The sequence below is a fragment of the Erpetoichthys calabaricus genome, chromosome 5 (assembly GCF_900747795.2).
Source record: "Erpetoichthys calabaricus chromosome 5, fErpCal1.3, whole genome shotgun sequence".
NCBI classification, from domain to species: Eukaryota; Metazoa; Chordata; class Cladistia; order Polypteriformes; family Polypteridae; genus Erpetoichthys; species Erpetoichthys calabaricus.
Genome location: NC_041398.2, coordinates 233167853 through 233189939, shown reverse-complemented (window position 1 = coordinate 233189939; position 22087 = coordinate 233167853). Strand labels below are relative to the sequence as shown.

General features: G+C 38.6%; 2 protein-coding genes across 2 annotated transcripts in view; one reads left to right on the top strand and one right to left on the bottom strand.

Annotated features, from left to right (window-relative positions):
* Positions 1 to 1275: 1275 nt before the first annotated feature.
* Positions 1276 to 5486, bottom strand: LOC114652317 (renal cancer differentiation gene 1 protein-like). Its single transcript, XM_028802658.2, has 3 exons — positions 5323 to 5486; positions 3058 to 3208; positions 1276 to 2513 (listed from the first exon to the last, which is right to left on the bottom strand). The coding sequence occupies exons 1-3, from the start codon at positions 5392 to 5394 to the stop codon at positions 2434 to 2436; spliced, it is 303 nt and encodes a 100-aa protein (XP_028658491.1). The 5' UTR covers positions 5395 to 5486; the 3' UTR covers positions 1276 to 2433.
* A 471-nt stretch (positions 5487 to 5957) lies between these two features.
* Positions 5958 to 22087, top strand: part of etfdh (electron transfer flavoprotein dehydrogenase) — a 46967-nt gene continuing 30837 nt past the window's right edge. Inside the window, exons 1-2 of the mRNA XM_028802657.2 lie at positions 5958 to 6171; positions 18391 to 18549. Of these exons, the coding sequence (XP_028658490.2) occupies positions 6144 to 6171; positions 18391 to 18549 (187 nt within the window). The 5' untranslated portion in view covers positions 5958 to 6143. The remainder of the gene's footprint in view (positions 6172 to 18390; positions 18550 to 22087) is intronic.

The following is a 22087-nucleotide window of genomic DNA, read 5'->3' as shown; positions in this document are numbered from 1 at the left end:
AGCAGTACTAAAAGTGGGTTCATACAAAAATACTCGGAAAAGTCCTTTAAAACACACTTTGTTCTTGAACTTGAAAGAGCAATATTGGAGTATTTTAAAGGCAGACTGCATATCCAATAAACTTCACGCATTTGACTCCAGTTGTCTCTTCCTGGAAATTAAAAGAATTCACGGGCGTCTCCATCAGTGCCATCGATCTCTTTGAACGATCTACAGGATTGGAAACTCAGCCAGGTAGTGAACCAAATATATCAGAAGTTGCCGAGTTTTTGCTGGCACAAGACATGCCTGCAGTTGATGTTTATTGTCAAAGTGCTGTGTGTCTGAATGTGTGCTTTTTTCTGTAATTTAATTATCTATAGAAAATGAATTTGGATCATTCACTATAAATTAAAATTTTCCTAACAAATACTGATTGGCTTCTATAGAGGCATATAACAAATTTTCTCTGTGTCACTGGGAGAGAACTTCCTAACTTCCATAGATTTTTTTCCCTACTCCATGGTAATGGGTTTGTTTAACATGTGACATCTTTAGTTATTCTGAAAAGAAAATGGGGACGGCAGTGAATCAGATAATGTTTGGAAACATTCACTTTATACAAGAATAGCCAATGCTCCTAGAATAAAAGAATTACATGTGATTAAGCTCAGTAAAGGCCAGCTATTACACTTACTCATAAGCAAGTCCCTTGCGTAAAAAGCATACTCTGGTATAGCACACTGTTTTCAAAGTCTGTTAGTACAACACTATTTCATGTACTAAGTTCCTACTTGGGGCAGTATAGTTACATAGTGGTTAGAACTGCTGCCTTGTCGATCCAGTGTTGTGGGTTTGAGTCCTACACCTATTTGTTGTTTTGTTGTATTTTTCTGTAGATACTCACTTACCCTCCCAAATCCCAAAAGCAGGCATCGTAAGTTAAAAGGTGCTTCTGTGTATACTCAATATGGGTGCAAGTGTTTTTGTGTAGGCCCTGCGATGGACTGAGACCCAATCTAGGGTTCGTTCCTGTCATGTAGTTAGTGCTGCAAGGATAGGCCCTGGCCTCCCATGATGCTGAACTGGATTAAATGGGTTTTAGTATTATATGTTAGAATATTCCTGATTTTGACAAAAGGTTGTTAAATGATGCAAGTTATTTTAACTAGTCACTTATGATACTGACAAAACACAAACTTTTGTTTCACATTCTATGTTAATTCCATCAGTAACTGTTTGTACTTTACACTTAATTTACACTTAATTTAAAAAGCAGTATTCCTTTACAAAAAGTAATTTCAAATGATGCAATTTAACTAGAATTAACAGAAGGAAATTTTGACAAAATAACCCAAAGAGACAAAGAATATTAACATTGGATAAAAAGTTGATTACATATAGCCCAAGTAGCAAACACAACGGACAAATTATTAAGACTCTTGTCATAGGACAACTTTAAAATGTAAAAAGGTAAATCAGAACACTTAAGTATTTGTTTTAAATGTATATATATTTTGTATAATGTAAATGTTTTATAAATATTGCATTTTCATAACATTGTGTATTTTATCATTTCATTAAAGACCAACTGTAAAAATGAGTCTATCTGCAGAAGATAATTAATGGAACAAATCATGGTTACAATGTAAAACTTTGTACAACCTGTAATTAAAAAAAAAATCTTTCCTTTTTTAATTGGTGTGCTAATTTAAATACTTTTGTTATGAATCAATTTATTCCAGAAATTACATGCTATTTATTTTAAAAAAGAATATTAAAGTAAGAGTGAAGTGCTTGCCAAAATTCCCAGGACCACAACATATTGATCTTCTAAGCTTGAACTGACTCCATATAAATATTTTTAATTTTTTGTTTCAAAAACCTGTTGTAGTTTATTTTATTTATTTTTTTTTTTTACAAAGCCAGATTTTAATAAGAAAGTGCCTTCTATTGCAATACTTCATACGAGAAGAATGTATATACATTTAGATTAAATATCACATTTGTTGTCTATATTTTGTATAAGACCTTTTCCTGCACTTTTTTTTTTTTTAATTTTACATCACATGCAAAAGAAGAAAATATAAATGGCCTTAAAGCAGATGAAATCATTACTCTCCTCATTAGACTTTTAACATTGGCAAGAAAATACAACATATTTAAAATTATAAAGTGTCGTCCACTTGATGCATCTGCCCTCAGTGACCCTGAACTGGATTAAGTAATGTTGATAATGGACGGATGGATTTATACCGATTATTCAACTACATAGTTAACAAAACACTATCCTTGTCTCAAACTGAAACCAGCATCCTTGGTTAGAATCCCACATCCTGCCATTATCTCTATTCTCTGTGTTCAAGTGGGGTTTATATTCCACACCACTCAAAACCATGCACAACAGGTTAATTGGAAGCAAAAATGGCCCAAGTGTGGATGGATGTCTGCTCTTCAATAAAGGGCTGCCAGGTCCTTGCAGTATGTTTTTCTTGGACCAAGTGCTGCCAGGATGGGCTCTGACCCCCACAATCCTGAAACAGATGAAGCAGATTTGAGAATGAATGTATGCAAACGTATGTATATATATGCAATTTTATTAAATAATAAAAAAAAAAGTTTACCACTGCAGTTTTAAAACGTTTTATTAAGATCTTAAGATTAAGATATCTTACAATATCAATGTATCCTTCACTGCTTGGTTATCAAAGATGGCACATTTAAGATATTATTCTTCAATAAATAGCTTTATTCTTTTGCAGACATACATTTTTTGTAGGTAAATTAAATACCACTAATAATATAATAATAATTCTTTGCATTTATATAGCGCTTTTCTCACTACTCAAAGCGCTTAGCAATTGGAGGTTAAGGACCTTGCTCAAGGGCCCAACAGAGCAGAGTCCCTTTTTTGGCATTTTTTACGGGATTCGATCCGGCAATCTTCCAATTGCCAATGCAGATCCCTAGCATCCTGCCAAGAAATAAATATTCACTTCAAAAGGTTTAAGTATACTGAATATTTGACATAGCGACACATTAATCAATCCCCACCTCAGTTCTCAGTGGTAAGTGTACCACTTTTATTCAAAGACTCACAGCCCTCCTTCAGTAGCTGTTGCCATGCTTTTAGGAACTGTGCATTGGCTGAACACTTAGAAGCCAAGTCTTCCACTTGAGATGATAAAGAAGATGTAGCTTCTAGGATTGTGGTCAAACTGGTTGTTGCCTGTAAAGAAAAAAAACCCCACTAAATTAAAACCATTTTTTAAAAAATATTCAAACAGTAATACTTACTTACTCACTAGATATTCAAGTGTACTTGGAACTGACACATTTAGTGTCATTTTAAAAAATTCTTAAAAAAATAAACACCTAAACTTTGACAAATTAAAAGAATACAGTTTAAAAAAAATAAAATTTAAACTGCAAGCAACTTTTACTTGGGACAATGCAGCATGATCGAATTGGAATAATTTACTTTCACTCACTAAACCTCACAAAGTTACAATCAGGATTGGACTGAGATACGTGGTTTTGCATAAACAGAAAAAAAAATTAAATAATGTTCTGGAATGGTTTTTCAGCTATTCCAGTGTGGTTTTGATGGGTTGTTTTTGGTTCTAGTCCTGCTAGGAAAGATCAGCTAGTCAGGGTGATGTCACAGCCTGAAGCAGCACCTGTTTTGACAGTCTTCAAATCTGGCAGCGTGATGCAGTGGTTAAGGCTTTCGACTTCAAACCCAGAGGTTGTGGGTTCAAATCACACTACAGACACTATGTGATCACAAGCAAGTCACTTCACCTGCCTGTGCTGGAAAAACTAAAGAAACGTAACCAACTTCAAACGTTGCAGGTCATCTTATAAAAAGGTGTCAGCTAAATAATGATTGTCAAACGTATTGGCAACAAGGTGATTACATTAAATATGGTCTTCAAAGGATGTTTAATCGACCTGGCCCTAAAGAAGGAAAGAAATACCAAAACATGGCAGCCTAAGGAGACTTGATTGGATGTTAGTGATTGCACACTTTTTTCAGATTCAGTTCTCTGTTAATATCTAGCTTCAAAAATTAACTTGATACATTTGTAGTAACATCTTGTACTATTACGAGCAACCAAGTAACCAATACTGGAAACCATATGGCTCAGATTTATTGTTAGTTTTGTGGCAAATGTGTTTCAGTTGTTTTAAATACACTCCACTGTTTTTGGTAATTGTTGTTAATCCTGCAAAAGGTTTCTTTAATGTGATAGTGGTATATTAAGTTAATTGGTCACACAGCCATTTTCTCCATTAACATGTGTCAAAAACTCATGTACAGCTTCCCATAGTTTGTTACACTCATACTGGACTAATTTGGAAACACCAATTAACCCAACCATGAACCGAGATGGGAAAACCAACGTACAGTTGGGAGATTCCTGAGGCAGCAAAGCTACCCACTGCGTCACTTTGTCGCAGCCCTCTTATATTAGCTAGCTGTTGACGATTATTTAATGTCTTACTTAAGACTGAGTTTCTTATATCGAAATTATGTATCTATGTATCTCTTACAGCAAACTTTGAATGTGTTTTGGGAATGAAACTTCATCTATCCATCCATTATCATTTGGATAACCGCTGCTGTGTGGTTCGTTCATTTGACAGCATGTAGATGGGGGTAATTACATTCATGGCATTCGCAGTCTTAATCACAATCTGATTGTATGTGGCGCAGCGTTAGAGGCTGCAGTGAGTGTGTACGCCTGATGAGCCCCGAATTTGGGCGAAACTCGTGTCGCGTACTCTTTGCATTATTTGACAGCAAAACTATTTCAACAATTCTATGATCTGCTTCTCGCAACTGAAAGAGGGCACCGTGGAGGATGTTAGCCGACTTGCTGACCAACCACAAGCGTTACCTGGTAGGTAGACACCCATACAATCAGATTGTGATTCAGACTACGAGTGCCATATTTTATATATATATAATACACCCACTAAAATGTCGCATAATGCTAAAATCTGCATCGCATTGGAGTGACAAGGATGGATAGGATTACAAATGCGTACATTACATTACCTTGGACGGTTTGGAAACAAATCAGAGAGGCGAGATTGCGTTTGCTTGGACATGTGCAGAGGAGAGATACTGAGTATATTGGGAGAAGGATGTTAAGGATAGAGCTACCGGAAAAGAAGAAAGCTTAAGAGAACCAAGGTTTGTGGATGTGGTGGGAGAGGACATGCAGGTGGTGGGTGTAACAGAGCAAGATGCAGAGGACAGGAAGAGACGGAAAACCTGCTGTGGCAACCCCTAACAGGAGCAGCCGAAATAAGAAGAAGAGGAGGCGAGCGTACCTGGTCAATTTGAAGTTCAATCTCATTGACATTTGAAAAATTACCGAAACTACTTCTCGACTCCGATGCCATTGTGGGGATCGGTTCCGTGTACGACGCAACTTTCTTAGCACTAAAACTGCAACAGTTTCCAACTTCCCGCCTGTATCTCCCACGGTTCTACCACCCATTAAATCCGCAAATCGAAATGCCTGATCAAAAGAACCGTAATATTTTATTGTTTTCCTTTCCTTAATTATGATTGCGCTGTTGTATCATGTCTTTAATAAATAAAGATGTACTCTTAAAGAAAATGGAACATATTATTTTAAATGATATACTGAATGTTTACTTTTTTTCAGGCATACTTGATGCCAGCTATTCAAGAGAAGTCTTTACTGGAGACTATAGGGACGCGTAACTGCTTTAAACTGTTCTTAAAATTACATTGTTATCGCAGTATTCATGGCACATTCTGCGTTCTCATTCTTTCATTAAAGCAGAAGATAAGATAAAGGGCAGGATTTTGTATAAAACAAAAAAATAGTAAATGTGATCCTTCCCTCGATGTGGCCGATGGGTATTATAGTTTCTTATTCAAAGCCCTGCCCCTAACACGAGGATGAGCAGGTGACTAAAAAAATCAATTTCCCAGCATTCAAAGTAGGAAGGCGACTGAAGGTTAACAGTACTGTCACGCCTCTTTCGGTCCCTACTGTAGTTGTAATTATACCAGCTGCTTTAGTGCATATAATCCGTTTTAATTTTGTTTTGCTTTTTACGGACCTACCTATGCCATACGTCTAGAGAAGAACACAATTGTAATTGGACCATCTGCAGATATGTTCCCCGCCTGCAAGTCTTCACAAGGTAAAGTGTACGTGGATGTGTAAAGAGTATGTCATGGGTACGTGCGTCTCTGCAGAAACGTAAAACTAAGTGCGTGCGTGGGGAGCACTTTAAGTAAGACTGTCCAGAGTCTGCGTGCGTGTGTGTGCGCATTTAATATGCTCGTCATCTGTTATTGAATGCTGATAAACGCGTACTGCTGCAGCAGTCACACGGATTTCCTTCTTGTTTCTTCCTCTCGCGTATTTATTTATTTCTTTCAGAACGTTACATTGTTTAAACTACTGATTCGGTCAAAAGTGCAGCTGTGAATGAAAGAAAATGAATGAGAGCGTCCCCTGCTGGTGGTTTTGAATATAGGGCAAAGGTTACTGTGGCTTATTTTTAGAACGCTGGAAAGTCTGTGCCCAATTACTCAACATCGACATCACACCTGTATAGCTAAACGCCCTGATGGCCTACCACTTGAAAATATATGCAGTACATTGAGTAAAGCAACAATAAAATGACAGTGGACCCATAGCATTGTTTTTAATGTTCTATTGAGTCGTTAAGTGAGAACGTTAACTCGTACCGCGTAGGCCATAGTAACACAAACACTTTTTGGAGAAGCAAATTCAGTTCAGTCCTCTCCACAATAAAAAGGGTTATAAAAATCATCTTCTGCTCGGGTCCTTTAATCTCATACTGGAAACATAATAGAAATCCAACCTTTAGCCGAAATAAATTTATGAGAAAAAAATAATCCCTAATCGTGAAATAATTATTTTTTAAAAAACCATACGTGCCACAATTATTGGAAGCCCTATGTCTTATGAATAAAGTGTAACAGAAACATTTTTTTCCATCTGTGTGTTACATTTTTGTAAGTTGATTAGAGTGTGTGGGAAGTTTCAAGCAGTAATCCATGACCTCCCATATAACTGGGGTATGAATATGAGGTGGCACAAAGTCCAAATTCTGTTATTCATCAAAATCCAAAAGATAAGAGTACACACGATTCTGATTAAGGAAGAGTGTGTTTTGACTTTCATAAGTCAGGGAATATCTATTTAAAAAAGAAAAAAAAAAGCTACTCGACTGAAAATGCCCATATCTAATAAGTTCACATCAACTGGAACTGTTATCCAACTTGCCTAGAAGAGGACCCAAGTTTATTTTGACCCCAAAGTGTAGTGAGCAGGATGGTAACAGAGGTAAAAAAAACATTCCCCAAGATCACTGTTAGAGAAAAAAAGAAAAAAAATAACATATTAGGGTCACCAAGTCTCCCAAACTACCATGAGATGCCACTTCCATGCCAACAGATTATTTGGAAGGCATGGCAGGAAAAAAAGCCTGTCCAGACCTGTCATGTAACCACAAACGTCCGCACCTTTTCCCAACACTATTAGAACTTTGATTGGAACCATTTTCTATGGTCTGAGGAAGCACAAATTTAGCTTTTTGCCAACAAACACTCAAGGTGAGTTTGGCATAGGAAGAAGGGTAGCTATACCAAAAAAAAAAAAAACATCCCCACAATCAATTATGGTGAAAGATCTGTGATGTTATAGGGGCTATTTTTCCTCTAAAGGCACTGGGAACCTTGTTAGGGCACATAGTATTTAAGGAATCCATGAAACACCCGGAGATCTTACATTTAAATCTGACTGCCTCTGTCAAGAATCTAAAACTTGGTCGTTGTTGGATCCTCCAGCGGGATAATGATCCAAAACATATGGCCAAATCAATACAAGTTCCTGCTATGGCTATCTCAGTCCCTGAAGCCCCATTAAAAACCTGTGGGTGCGCTGAAGAGGAGAGTGCACAAGAGAGTCCCTGGATGAACTGGAGAGATTCTGTGAGGAGGAATGATCTCCGAGTGCCTGCTCCATATTTTCTAGCGTTATAGAAAAAGACTCTGCTTTTTTAGTGACAGAGTTCTGTACAAAGTATTAAATGCAGGGGTACCATTAATTGTGACACGTGATGTTTTGTTAAAAATAATTATTTCTTGATCAGGAATTATTTTGTTCACAAAATGAATTTACTTAAATTCAATGTTGGATTTCTCTCATTTTTTTTAATGTGAGATTAAGACATTTCACCCAAAGGTGAATTTGTTTATAACCCTTAACTCCTCTTTCAAAGGGGTGCCAATAAGTGTGCAGTAGACTGCATGTATGTATGTATGTTTGTGTGTGTGTGTGTGTTTGTTTGTATATGTATGTATATATGTATGTATATCTGACCGCATTTCATGAGAGAACTACTTAACGGATTTAGATCAGGTTTTTTTTCCATAATTTGCTTGAACATTCTGGTTGATTTTGTAACTTCTCTCATCACGCTAAGTATCATAGTTCGGTTGTGTCATCGGTTTATTTGCGCAAATTTGAGAGAGATGCAGTGGGCCACGGGGAGGGCGGCGGGGCAACTCCTCACTCACTTGCCAGCCTCGGGGTGTTCCTTATATCCACTTAGCTAGCAAATGAGAGAACTACTTAATGGATTTAGATCAGGTTTTTTTTCTAGAATTTGCTTGAACATTCCGGTTGATTTTGCAACATCCCTCATCGTGCTAAGAATCATAGTTTGCTTGCAGGAGCGATGTATTCGAGCTAATCCAAGATAGAGGCTGCGGGCCGAGGGGAGGGGGAAGCGTGACATCAGGAGTGGGTAGACGGTCTACCTTTGCATTTTGGAGTGTACCTTGTCTCTGCTTAGTTAGCGATTCCTTTTTGTTTATTGATTTTTAAAGTTTGTCCTGTTTCACTACTGCAAAGGCAGAGCCACAGAGGATGCCTATTGTGTGTGTGTGTGTGTATATATATATATATATATATATATATATATATATATATATAATATATACAGTATAGTATATGTTATTTTATTTATTTATTTTTTTTAATATATATATCGTGGTAGCCGGCCCGGACACAGACAGGCAGACACGTTCAAGTCACCCACAACACGTTTATTATACATATTTACAGTGCACCACAAACCCCTAAAGTCCCCAAAGTCCAAGCCAACAGTCCAATGCCTTACTCTTCAGGCCGCCTCCTTGCCTCTCCTCCCAAGTTCCGTCCTTCTCCACTCCCAACTCAAGCCAACGAACGGAGGGAGGCGGACCCTTTTATAATCAAACGGATGTGTCCAGGTGCCTCCCGACAATCTTCCACTGGCACTCCCCAGTGTGGCGGAAGTGCCAGCTGTGCACCCGGAAGCAAACCGGGTGTCCCTACTCCTCTTCCCCCCAGCACTTCCGGGTGTGGCGGAAGTGCTGAGGTCCAGGGCTCCAAAGGCATTGGGGCGCCCCATAGGTACCAGAGCGGTTGCCCCCACGTGGTCTGGGGAAGGTGTAAGCCCTCCTCCGGTCCTCCGGTGCGTCCCAGCTTGGTCGCCCCCCCCAGCCACCTGCGACTAATATATATATATTTATATTTTATTATATTAATTTTATTTATTTATATTTTAATATAAATAAATAGAATACAGTTGTGCCTCAGACTGATCTTCACCCTGTCAAATAAGGAAACCAGCCGCCATGGTGCAACAACGGCGGCCTTGCCTCAGGCGCTGACGTCTGAAGTTCGATCTCTTTTAGGGGATGCAAAGGTGCGTACACTTGACAAGCCCCAGTAAGGGTCAAACACAAAATACTATAATATTATTATACATATATATTGTTACACACACACACACATAGTATCCTCTTTAATAAAATCCAGGTGTCCGTGTGTGTGTGTCTTCTGGTGAAGTGCACATGCGCGCGGCACAGTGCGATGCGTGATATCACTGTCAGAGAAAGTTAGAGGCATTTTACGGAAATACAAATCAGTATTACTGCGAGAGGAAATTAAAGGTACACAATACAGTGATGCATATTACAGCCACATACAAGCCAGTATTACTGTCAGAGGAGATTAAAGGCATATTACTGACGCGCACGCCTGTATTACCGCCAGAGAAAATTAAAGGTATATTACGGACGTACAAGACAGTATTACTGTCACAGAAAATTAAAGACACACAATACACGGCGGCAGCCCACGAAGAACGGTCAGAGTCCCTTGCCATTTAATATAGACTGTTCCTACTAATGTTTATGCACTACTGTTCTAGCGCCTGTTATTGTAACGGGCTAAATGACTAGTTTATATATAATTATTTAATGAGATTCTGTAAACAGCCATATTTCCCTCTGGAGATATCTATCTGATTTACCTACAATTCCCCAACCTGTAAAGTTCAGTTTTTTGTTTGAATCATTAGAAATACACAAAGGTGCCTTTCCAGTAAGTGTAAATTTTGTAGTGTTGGTGCAGGGTTCTGATATGGATCCCTTGAACTTTTAGGTAGCTTCCTATCCTTAAAAGGACTGCTCGCCTGTAGACAGTGTGGCAGCCCATCACACAGCCTGCTTGCTCGCACACATACACATACACATAACAAGTAGACCAACTTAGAGTCTCCAAATAACATAATCTGTACATTTTTTGAGAATGTGGTAGGAAAACTGGAGTATGCTGAGGGAAATCTACACAGACTCAGGGAGAAGAATCAAACATGAAGTTGGCACAGTACATTATTGGCACCAACTCCCTTTTATCCAGGACACATACAACAAACACTTAATGCCTTAGAAGAGCAAATCAGGAAAATTAAAGATTTCAACTATCCTGCACAACTGCTTTCCCTTCTGGACTTTGGTCCTCACTCCTGTAAATTCAGGGATACTCTCTACCCACAAGTCATAAGATTGTTGAACAGTCAGTCATAAAAATCAAATATTACATATACTATATATATATATATATTCATGGCATTCGTAGTCTGAATCACAATCTGATTGTATGGGTGGTTACCTACCAGGTAACGCTTGTGGTTGGTCAGCAAATCGGCTAACATCCACCACGGTGCCCTCTTTCAGTTTTGAGAAGCAGATCATAGAATGGTTGAATATAGTTTTACTGTCAAATAATGCAAAGAGTATGTGACACGTGTTTCGCCCTAATTCTGGGCTCATCAGGTGTACACACTCACTGCACTCCTTCTCGGGAATTGAACCTTGGATGTCAGCGCTAGAGGCGAAGCCCCTAACATTGCGCCATGGCGTGTGGTTCGTTCATTTGACAGCATGTAGATCGGGGTAATTATATTCATGGCATTCATAGTCTGAATCACAATCTGATTGTATGGGTGGTTACCTACCAGGTAACGCTTGTGGTTGGTCAGCAAGTCGGCTAACATCTGCCACGGTGCCTTCTTTCAGTTGCGAGAAGCAGATCATAGAATGGTTGAATATACTGTAGTTTTACTGTCATATATATATATATGTTTGTATGCTATGTATACATTTTAATTATTTGTGTGTTTGTTTTTAGTATTGTATTTTTGTTCTGAAAAGATGTTGGTAAAATATAACCAAGGCATGTAATATGTTTAAATCACAATGGGAGGATTCTTGGCTCGGAACAGCACTATAAAAAAATTATCACTGCACAGAACTAGCACATGAGCCCAATTTCTTCAGTAGGTGAATTAAGTTCAGCAATCAAGGCTCAAGATATTCTGCAGGTTCTGCACCTTTAAACGGCAACCACTTTTTTGTTTTATCTGTAATGTGAGTGAAAGATTTGAAGGAAAAAATGGAAGCCCAAGGTCACTTGTGGAAGTCTTGGGGGACGGTATGTTCTGGACAGTGAAACAATGGCCGTTGGAATCAGAAGAGAATCCCAAGCTGTGCAGCTGAAACATAGCCAGGTGACTTCATTAAAAACACAGCAAGATGAGACATCAAATTAACTTAGCAATGAGCTAACCAGACAAGGTTGTAATTGCAAGTATGGTTTATGCTCTTCATTACTATGGAGGTATGAGGCTGCACAACTAAATTCTGAATGTAGGGCAGAGGTTGCCATTTCCTACCTTTAGAGTAGAAGACATTACTTTGCAACTTCACTTCTGCCATTCAGGTTAACCTAAGGTGTCAATGGTAATAATCCAGTTAGTTGCCTTGTAATTGGGGAATTGAGTCCAAGATTTAGAGATGTGAAGAATATGAAATGGCCAGGTCAACCATCAAACATGGATATTTTCCTCAGGAAAAAGTGGTTTGTGACTCTTTTTATTTTAAAAAATCTAAGTGTGTTTTCCTCACACATTCAAAATACTTGTCTTTTACAGTAATTGTGAACTTTTTACTGTATTTCTGTATAAATATTACCATTCTATCTATCTATCTATCTATCTATCTATCTATCTATGACCTAAAACATGATCAGGTTTTTATGTAAGTGGTGAAACTAGATAAAGAGTACCTGTTTAAAAGAAAATGACACAAAATATTATACTTGTTCATTGAATATTTTTTCTCCATTGATAAATAAATGTTACATTTTGTGTGAAAAAAATATGCAAGTCTTTGCTTTCAGTAGCTCATGTGACCCCCCCTTGTGCTGTAATTACTTTAACTAAATCTTTGCGGTTACTGGCTTGGAGGAATTTTAGCCAATTCCAGAACTGCTTCAATTCTGGGATGTTGGTGAGCTCCCTTGCATGAACTGCTTGCTTCAGGTCCTTCACAACATTTCTGTAGGACTGAGGTCAGGACTTCGACCAGGCCATTCCAAAACATGAAATTTCTTCTATTATAACCATTTGTGCATAGAATCACTTGTGTGTTTAGAAATTTAAAACTGCTGAAAAGTCATGAGGGAGTTGTGATTCCTAGTCATATTAATTGGCATCCTTAAGGCTGGGGATATACTTAACGCTATATGACATGCGCTTGTGTACGCTGCTTCTATGCAAGCAGTGTACAGACTATAGTTGCGCGCGTACTTTAAATAAATCAGGAGGATTCCACCAGGTACCACTCACCATGGAGTGAAAATGACGTCCGGTTTCTCTGTGTTGTTTGTTGAGGGAAGAAAGATGATAAAGATAAAAATTCTTTGCATTCTAATGCTGTTGCGAGGGTGCCCAAAAAAAAAAAAAGACTGCAACAACGGTATAAAAGATGTCTGTTCAACCTTTACATTGTATTGCATCATTACAATGGGGAATATGTGACACTTGTATTGCCTATGCAAGAAATGGATGAAGAAAAGCACCGTGAATACATTTGCATGTCAGCATTTAAGTTTGATAATTTGCTTCCCAGTATCGAACCATTTATCAAACATTGAAGCACATACATTGATCCTATTGGAGCTGCGATGCGGATTGCCGGCACACCACGTTGTCTTGCAACACCTGAATCCCTCCTTCTTTTCTCTGACATGTTCTGCTTTGCATGGATGTAACTGTTTCAAATTTGCTTCCATTTTGTCTTGCACATTTCCATATCCACTTTCAAAGCTGACAGGCATGGCTGTCACTATGAAGATGTTGGTAGTAAACACTGATACTGACATCACATACCAAGTTGAGCACACTGCGAAAATAGTTTTTGGTACTGCAACTCGTGCTCATGTCTTGTTAATTTCTACCAATTTGCTCAGACGACACGTCAACAGAGCGCTGGGAATGTGTGACAGCCATAAGCATTCTTAGCATCAAGTATAAATCTGGCTTGAGACAACGAGATCCAACAGCTGCAGTTGTTTAAAGCCAGCTCCACGCTACATGACTTGTGACAGCATGTCACACTTAATGACTTCAGTTTTTGGATCTTGTTGTTTTGATGTTGTCAGATTATATGAGTAAGAATTGCAACACAGTTTCAATTTCGTAAGTATCACAATCTCACCCAATTTTGACAGGAAAAAAACAACTGATGAGTTACCTGATAGTACAATCAACTATGGAAGTGTTTAACCGGTATCACGATTTGAATCCCAATCTCTGCCCATTTTGTTTTCTTTTTCCATTCCATCATGCTATGATAAACAAAAGATATTGAACAAACAAGCGTCTGTTCTGCTTGTGCGGTGCAAACTGTCTGTTTTTCTTCTTACCTTGCAGATACAGTCATATGAAGAAGTTTGGGAACCCCTCTTAATTCTTTGGATTTTTGTTGATCATTGGCTGAGCTTTCAAAGTAGCAACTTCCTTTTAATATATGACATGCCTTATGGAAACAGTAGTATTTCAGCAGTGACATTAAGCTTATTGGATTAACAGAAAATACACAATTTGCATCGTAACAAAATTAGACAGGTGCATAAATTTGGGCTTCCCAACAGAGATATGACATCAATACTTAGTTGAGCCTCCTTTTGCAAATCTAACAGCCTCTAGATGCTGTCCTCCAATGAGTGTCTGGATTCTGGATGGAGGCATTTTTGACCATTCTTTCGTACAAAATCTCTCCAGTTCAGTTAAATTTGATGGCTGACGAGCATGGACAGCCTGCTTCAAATCATCCCATAGATTTTCGATGATATTCAAGTCAGGAGACTGTGATGGCCATTCCAGAACATTGTACTTCTCTGCATGAATGCCTTTGTAGATTTCGAACTGTGTTTTGGGTCATTGTCTTGTTGGAATATCCAACTCCTGCGTAACTTCAACTTTGTGACTGATGCTTGAACATCATCCTGAAGAATTTGTTGATATTGGGTTGAATTCATCTGACCCTCGACTTTAACAAGGGCCCCAGTCCCTGAACTAGCCACACATCCCCACAGCATGATGGAACCTCCACCACATTTGACAGTAGGTAGCAGGTGTTTTTCTTGGAATGCGGTATTCTTCTTCCGCCATGCAAAGTGCTTTTTGTTGTGACCAAATAACTCAATTTGTGTCTCATCAGTCCAAAGCACCTTGTTCCCAAGTGAATCTTGCTTGTCTAGATGAGCATTTGCATACAACAAGCGACTGTGTTTGTGGTGTGAGTGCAGAAAGGGCTTCTTTCTCGTCACCCTGCCATACAGATGTTCTTTGTTTAAATTGTGCTGAATTTTTAGAATGATGTACAGATACACCATCTGCAGAAATATGTTCTTGCAGGTCTTTGGAGGTGATCTGTGGGTTGTCTGTAACCATTCTCACAATCCTGCGCATATGCCGCTCCTGTACTTTTCTTGGCCTGCTGGGTTTAACAGCAACTGTTAAACTTCCATTTCCTGATTCCATTCCTTACAGTTGAAACTGACAGTTTAAACCTCTGAGATAGGTTTTTGTAGCCTTCCCCTAAACCAGGAGACTGAACAATCTTTGTTTTCAGATCTTTGGAGAGTTGCTTTGAGGATCCCATGCTGTCACTCTTCAGAGGAGAGTCAAAGGGAAGCACAACTTGTAATTGACCACCTTAAATACCTTTATATCTCCTGATTGGACACACCTGTCTATGAAGTTCAAGGCTTAACGAGCTCATCCAACCAATTTGGTGTTGCCAGTAATCAGCATTGAGCAGTGACAGGCATTCAAATCAGCACAATTACAAGGGGACCCACATTAGTGCACAACCAGTTTTTCACATTTGATTTAATTTCATACAACTAAATACTGCGTCACTAAAAATCTTTGTTCAGAAAACACCCCAGTACTCAGGAAGACATACCACTGTTATCTTTTTTGTTGAAAGTAGAGTAAATTATTATGCAGGCTGAGAGGGGTTCCCAAACTTTTTCATATGACTGTATATATACATTAGTAGTAGTAGTAGTTTATTTATATAGTGTCCTTCACAGACAAAAGGTCACAGAGCACTGAACAGGAAATACAGTACAAATACAACAGTTAAAACAAAACATAAACAAAACCAATAAAAATAATAAATAATAAATAAACAAACAGGACCTACTCAGCACTGATTAAAAGCCTGTTTAAAAAGAAATGTTTTCAGTTGTTTTTTAAAAGAATCAACAGACTCAGCTGCATGCAGACTATAAGGCAGGCTATTCCACAGTCTTGGTGCCACAGACTGAAAGGCACAATCCCTACGGGTTTTTAGCCAAGTGCATGGGACAAATAGAAGGCCCTGTTGCCCCGATCTAAGAGTCTGACAAGCTGTATGGCGTTGGAGCAGGCTGGTTAGGTACTCAGGAGCTTGTCCATGCAAAGCTCTGAAAGTAAGTACCAAAACTTTAAAATGAATTCTATAAAACACTGGGAGCCAGTGCAGTGTGTGCAGAATGGGAGTGATATGATCACTCCGGCTAGTGCAAGTTAGGAGCCTGGCAGCTGCGTTTTGGACTAACTGAAGACGTGAGAGAGAGGACTTGCTCAAACCCATAAAGAGAGCATTGCAGTAATCAAGCCGTGAGGAAATAACAGAATGAGCAAGCATCTACAATTCTGAATTGAAAACAGCATTTCTTAGTTTAGAAAGACTTCTTAAATGAAAGAAACCTGAGCAGTTGACTGATCTTACATATTCATCAAGCGTCAGGGACTGGTTAAAAATAACCCCAAGGTTACGTAAACTCGATTTAATAACAGGATAGACAGAAGAAAATTTTAAGATAATCTCAGAATGAAGAACAGGAGGAGCAACAATTAGTACCTCAATCTTTCCTGAATTCAACTGCATGTAATTACTACTGAGCCAGTCATTAACCTGAGACAGACAATCAACCAATGTAACAAAAGTATTAACTTGGTTAGGTTTAAATGAAAAATAAAGCTGTAAATCATCTGCATAGAGATGATACGAGGTTTCCTTAAAAGAGTTAAGAATCTGTGATAGGGGAAGAATATATAAAGAGAAAAGTATAGGTCCAAGAAACTTTACTGTTCTGGGCTGAGTGTTTATTGGCTGTCACCTCCTGCATATGCAAGAGCCTGCTTCTCTGACCTGTGACCAAACCTTTGCAAGCCATAGGACAATGAAATGCTGGGGATTTCACACTACACGACACTCCATAAACAAACCTAACATGATCCTACTTGCTCTCATCTGGACTGTCTCTAGAGCTGCTATGTCATTTTTGTACTGTGGAGACCAAAACTGCACAGAGTACTCCAGTTTAGGTCTCACTAGTGTGTCTTATAACTTAAACATACCTTCCATTGACTTGTACTGTACACATCCGGATACAACCTGACATTCTTTAGCCTACTTGATCTCTTGTGTATATTGTCTTCATGTAGACAAAGCTGAGTCTGCAGTGCCGAAAGGTGTACTTTCAAGTTTCAGACCTTTTACTTCTTCCATATAATACTTTACATATACTTGAATTAAGTTTAATCTCACTCAAATCTGCCCACGCCTATATGCTGTCCAGTTCCCGCTAGTGTTGGGAGGTATACTGGTTCAAACCGAAAACCATTTTATATTTTTGTTATGATATGGTTTTTTCTTATACCGCAACACCGGTTTAAATAGCCTAAACAACGTTCGGAACGTGGCGCAGCGGGAAACTGTTCAAGGGAGGACCTTTTTCACTGCTACACCGCTAAATACGCATGCAATGGAGTACATGCGTTAGTGGAGGCATTGCGCGGTGAAAACGGACAGAGAACATTCCGAAACTGAAGCTGTAGCAGACGATAAAGTTGAACATGATAACACAGAAGAACTTTTGCCGAAAAAAGAAACCGTGTCTGTTGTCTGGAGATGCTTTGGTTTTAAAAGGTCGGATGTGGACCAAACAACTATTTACTGCAAATGCTATTGAGCTAAAGTTGTCGCTGGAGGTGGCAACACAAGCAATTAGCTGCACCACCTTAGCCTCAAAAATGCTTTGGAGTACCATGAATGTATGGAACTAAAATTGGCACCCTCCACGTCCTCATGAAAAACTGAAAAAGCTGGAGGACATTCGAGTCCGACATCACTCGTAGACGCGTTTGCTGGAAGTACTGCCTACGACAAAAAAAGCAAGCGGTGGATCGAGATAACCAACACCATTACAATCCATATAGCTAATGTGTCAGTGGACAGAGATTGTTAACATTAACAGAAAGTGTAGTTGGTTTACAAAAAATATTTATTCCTTTTCTAAGACATGTTCAGTGCAATACAACTTAAATGCCTCTTTGGATGGTTGAAAATACATTGTCAGAATTATAATTTAAGCTGTTTGCAAGATTTGTTCAATAAAAAGGTTCTACTATATATTTTGACTGCAACTGTTATGCATTAGTGCCACCCCCTCCATATAGACAGGGACTAGGCCAGGATTTGACATCATTCTTAACAGCACCAATCATTTTGCCTCCATGTACAGTATATACAGAATGGTGATTCTTTTAAATCTCATTGGAGTATAATTTGGCAAGAAAGCATTTCTTTTGTTAGCACATAAAAAAAATTGTGACTGTTCTATACAGTTATTTTTTGATATTTTCTTCTTACAGTATGTCAGTGTCTGCGGTTAGTGAAAGGATTACGAAAAAAGTGCCTTCCACCCATTCTTCATGTATCAAGACTGAACTCCTCCACCTCTTCTTCACCAGTCCCTCGCATCACAACACATTACACAGTCTATCCACGAGACAAAGATCCACGATGGGAAGGTAAGGAAAACAAAAATCTACTTTTCTCTTATGTCATCCAACAATTATGGTTTTCCAATGTGAATTTACATTGTGAATGGAAAGTGTCCTCCTGACATATTTACAAAACTTTTAATAATGCCAAAATAGTAGGTATATCAAAGGCACATACTGTACATTTATTTTACAATAGCAAATGCACAAGGGAGGAAAAGTGCAGAGAGAAGATTAAATTTCCAAAGGAAACAAAGTAAACAAATTAAACCCTGGCTGCCTTTGTGCTTAGCCTGCTCCAGGTTGAATCCTGTCTGTCCAGTGAGGTAGCTCAGGCACAAAGTAAAGTACTAACTTTTATCTTAAATCCATCACCATCTCCCTCTCCTTCTGTCAGATGTCCCTGGCCTTTTTTTTTTTTTTTAAACACCAGTGAGCCTTTAGCCTTACATTTATATATGGCTCATGGATGACACTTTGGATTTCACAAATTTGAATCTTGCATATATATAGTATATTCTGAAGAAGTGTATGTTATAAAGCTACTCAGCATCCATAAATGAATGCAGTGTGCAACACTCAGAAATGAATGCAGTAAAGATGTGAATAGTAATAAACACAAACCAGACACTCCAATTTAGACAACACAGACTTTACAACTGATTCAAGTGCGTGTGTGTTCATAACCATATTACTATATTAATTTTCTTCATATATTCATCATATTTCTTCATGCATTTCTTCCATCTCCATTGCCTAGCAAACTTAACCTTATGTTATTTGGTCTAGAGCAGGGGTCTCCAACACGTAGCTCGCAAGCTACTGGTAGATCGCAACCCCTTTCCAAGTAGCTCGCCAAAGGGTATGAATCCTACATAAATTTTAAAACTTAATTAGTCAGATTAGGGGTGTTGCGATCTTTCCAAAAAATCATATTTAACTCAAAATCATGATCCACAATCTGAATTTCAATCTGTCTTTTCAGTGTGGCATACACTTAAGAGAATATCCATCCATCCATCCATTTTCCAACCCGCTGAATCCGAACACAGGGTCATGGGGGTCTGCTGGAGCCAATCCCAGCCAACACAGGGCACAAGGCAGGAACCAATCCCGGGCAGGGTGCCAACCCACCGCAGGACACACACAAACACACCCACACACCAAGCACACACTAGGGCCAATTTAGAATCGCCAATCCACCTAACCTGCATGTCTTTGGACTGTGGGAGGAAACCGGAGTGCCCGGAGGAAACCCACGCAGACACTGGGAGAACATGCAAACTCCACGCAGGGAGGACCCGGGAAGCGAACCCAGGTCCACAGGTCTCCCAACTGTGAGGCAGCAGCGCTACCCACTGCGCCACCGTGCCGCCCCCCTTAAGAGAATATCTGGACTCAAATTCATCAAGACCTAAGTAACACTTTATTTTAAATAACAAACAAAGTTGAATTCAATTGTTCTTTCGTTGGCTAGCTAAGCAGAGTTAAGGAACACGCCCCGAAGCTGGCGAGTGAGGAAGGCCCCCTCCCTTCGGCCCGCTGTGTGTTTCTTGGATTCGCGCAAATAAATCGGTACCGCAAGCTAACTATGATACATAGCGAAATGAGAGAAGTCGCAAAATCAACCGGAATGTTCAAGCAAATTATAGAAAAAAACTGATCTAATTCCGTTAAGTAGTTCTCTCGTGAAAAGCAGACAAACATACATACAGAGAGACATTGGATTTTATATATTAGTAAACCTTCAAAATAATGTGCAGTTAAAAGTCTTAACAGCATTCTCAGCATTTCTGGAGCGTAGTAGAGCCAGATAACTAGAAGAATCTTCACCAAGCAGCCCTGAAAATGTCTGCTTTGTTTGAGTCTCCATACCTCTGTGAATCTGACATGAATGTCATGAAATCAAAGTTCAGAACAAGACTGACAGATGAACATTGAAATAATTTCATAAGAATGAACGTAAGTGGCTCCACTCCACCAGACACCTGCCTTTCTTGTTGACTCCACACAGTGCCAGTCATCTGACCAACTAAAAAACACATCGCACATGCAACTGAACCTGTGAATAAAGTGAAACAGTGACATGTGACAAAATGACAAATGAATAAGTCATATCTGTGTATTTGGAATTGCATTGTTTTGTTTTGACAGCACTCATGGTTTAATTCAGTAGTGTGAGATACACTAGAAAGTGCATACAGACATAAAAAAAATAAATAAATAATAAATAAATATTTTTTGTGATGCTTTAATGCAAAATGTGAGATGTGGACACCAACATTTTGTAAATGTTCAGGCAAAACAAGCTTATTCAGTGTGTTTGGGTTGAAATAAGCTATGAGAATAAACGTTAGAAAACACGAGTAGCTCTCGGCCATTTTCATTTTGTAAAAGTAACTGTCAGGGGAAAAATGGTTGGACACCCCTGGTCTAGAGCAACCTTGAGAGTAAAAGTTAAAGTTCTTGATAAAGAAAATCAAGGGGTGTTTACTCAAAATCATGTGTGTAAGGAAGCATTTACTGTTTAAATATGCTCTTTAATTCATATAGATAGATAGATAGATAGATAAAGGTTATGTATGCATACAAGTATATATATAACAAGCATTTAATCATACAACAACAACATTTATTTATAAAGCATATTTTAATACAAATGGTGTTGCTCAAAGTGCTTTACAAGATGAAGAAAGAAAAGAAAAAAAATAAGATTAGGCAATACTAAGTAACAAAGAACAGAGTAAGGTCAGATGGCCAGGAGGACAGAAAAAACAAAAAAACTCCAAAAAGACTGGAGAAAACAAAACAAAATCTGCAGGAGTTCCAAGGCCACGAGATCGGCCAGCCCCCACTGGGCTTCCATACATAGAAACATATAAGAATTCACGTTATTTATTTATTTTTTCATCCTTGTTTTTGTGCTATGCACGTGTCCAGTATTATTGCCTGCTTTCCGTGGCCAATAAAACAAGCTGCTTGCCCCATTTATTAACAACCAATATATGCTACCTGACAGTCAGTGCTGTAAGAAGTTTTTTTTTATTTTAATATTTTTTTGATTTTATTAAACTCCAATAGCATTCCATACAAGCAAGTCAGGTTTAACAAAACTATGGTTGAAACAAATCAACCCCCACCTATGAGGAAGAGAGCTAGGCCAACTGAGTAAAACTTTAATAATAGTAAAAATAAGTAAATAAATAATGAAGTGTTAACAGATATACGGAGTTCAGCCACAATCTCTGTCCTTTTTTTTTCTCTCTTCTGTAATGATATGTAAAACACAAGACATCAGACAGACGAGCTTCTCTTCTGTTTGTGAGGTTCAAAACACCAATGTTCCTTTTTCCTCATGGCTACATTATATGCATTGTACTTCCAGATGAGCATTCATGTGTTTTCAGCTCTCATGCACAAAGAGTCTGCCCGTTATGACTAAAAACAAAGTTTAAACCTGTTTGATTATGTCCGGGTGAGTCGTGGACTAGTTAGAGTGAGTCACTGGTAATGTCAGACTAAATGACTGACCTTTACGGGAGGGAGCCATCACCTGCTATGACAG

What these genes read in the sequence shown, in the direction of transcription:
- LOC114652317 (XM_028802658.2), bottom strand. Translation starts at nt 5,394, where the DNA reads ATGGCATCGGAGTCGAGAAGTAGTTTCGGTAATTTTTCAAATGTCAAT. An exon ending in TTGAACTTCAAATTGACCAG is followed by an intron (nt 3,209 to 5,322) that starts GTACGCTCGCCT and finishes TTTTCTTTACAG; the next exon opens with GCAACAACCAGTTTGACCAC. An exon ending in TGAGTCTTTGAATAAAAGTG is followed by an intron (nt 2,514 to 3,057) that starts GTACACTTACCA and finishes CATCTGTTTCAG; the next exon opens with GATTGTGGGGGTCAGAGCCC.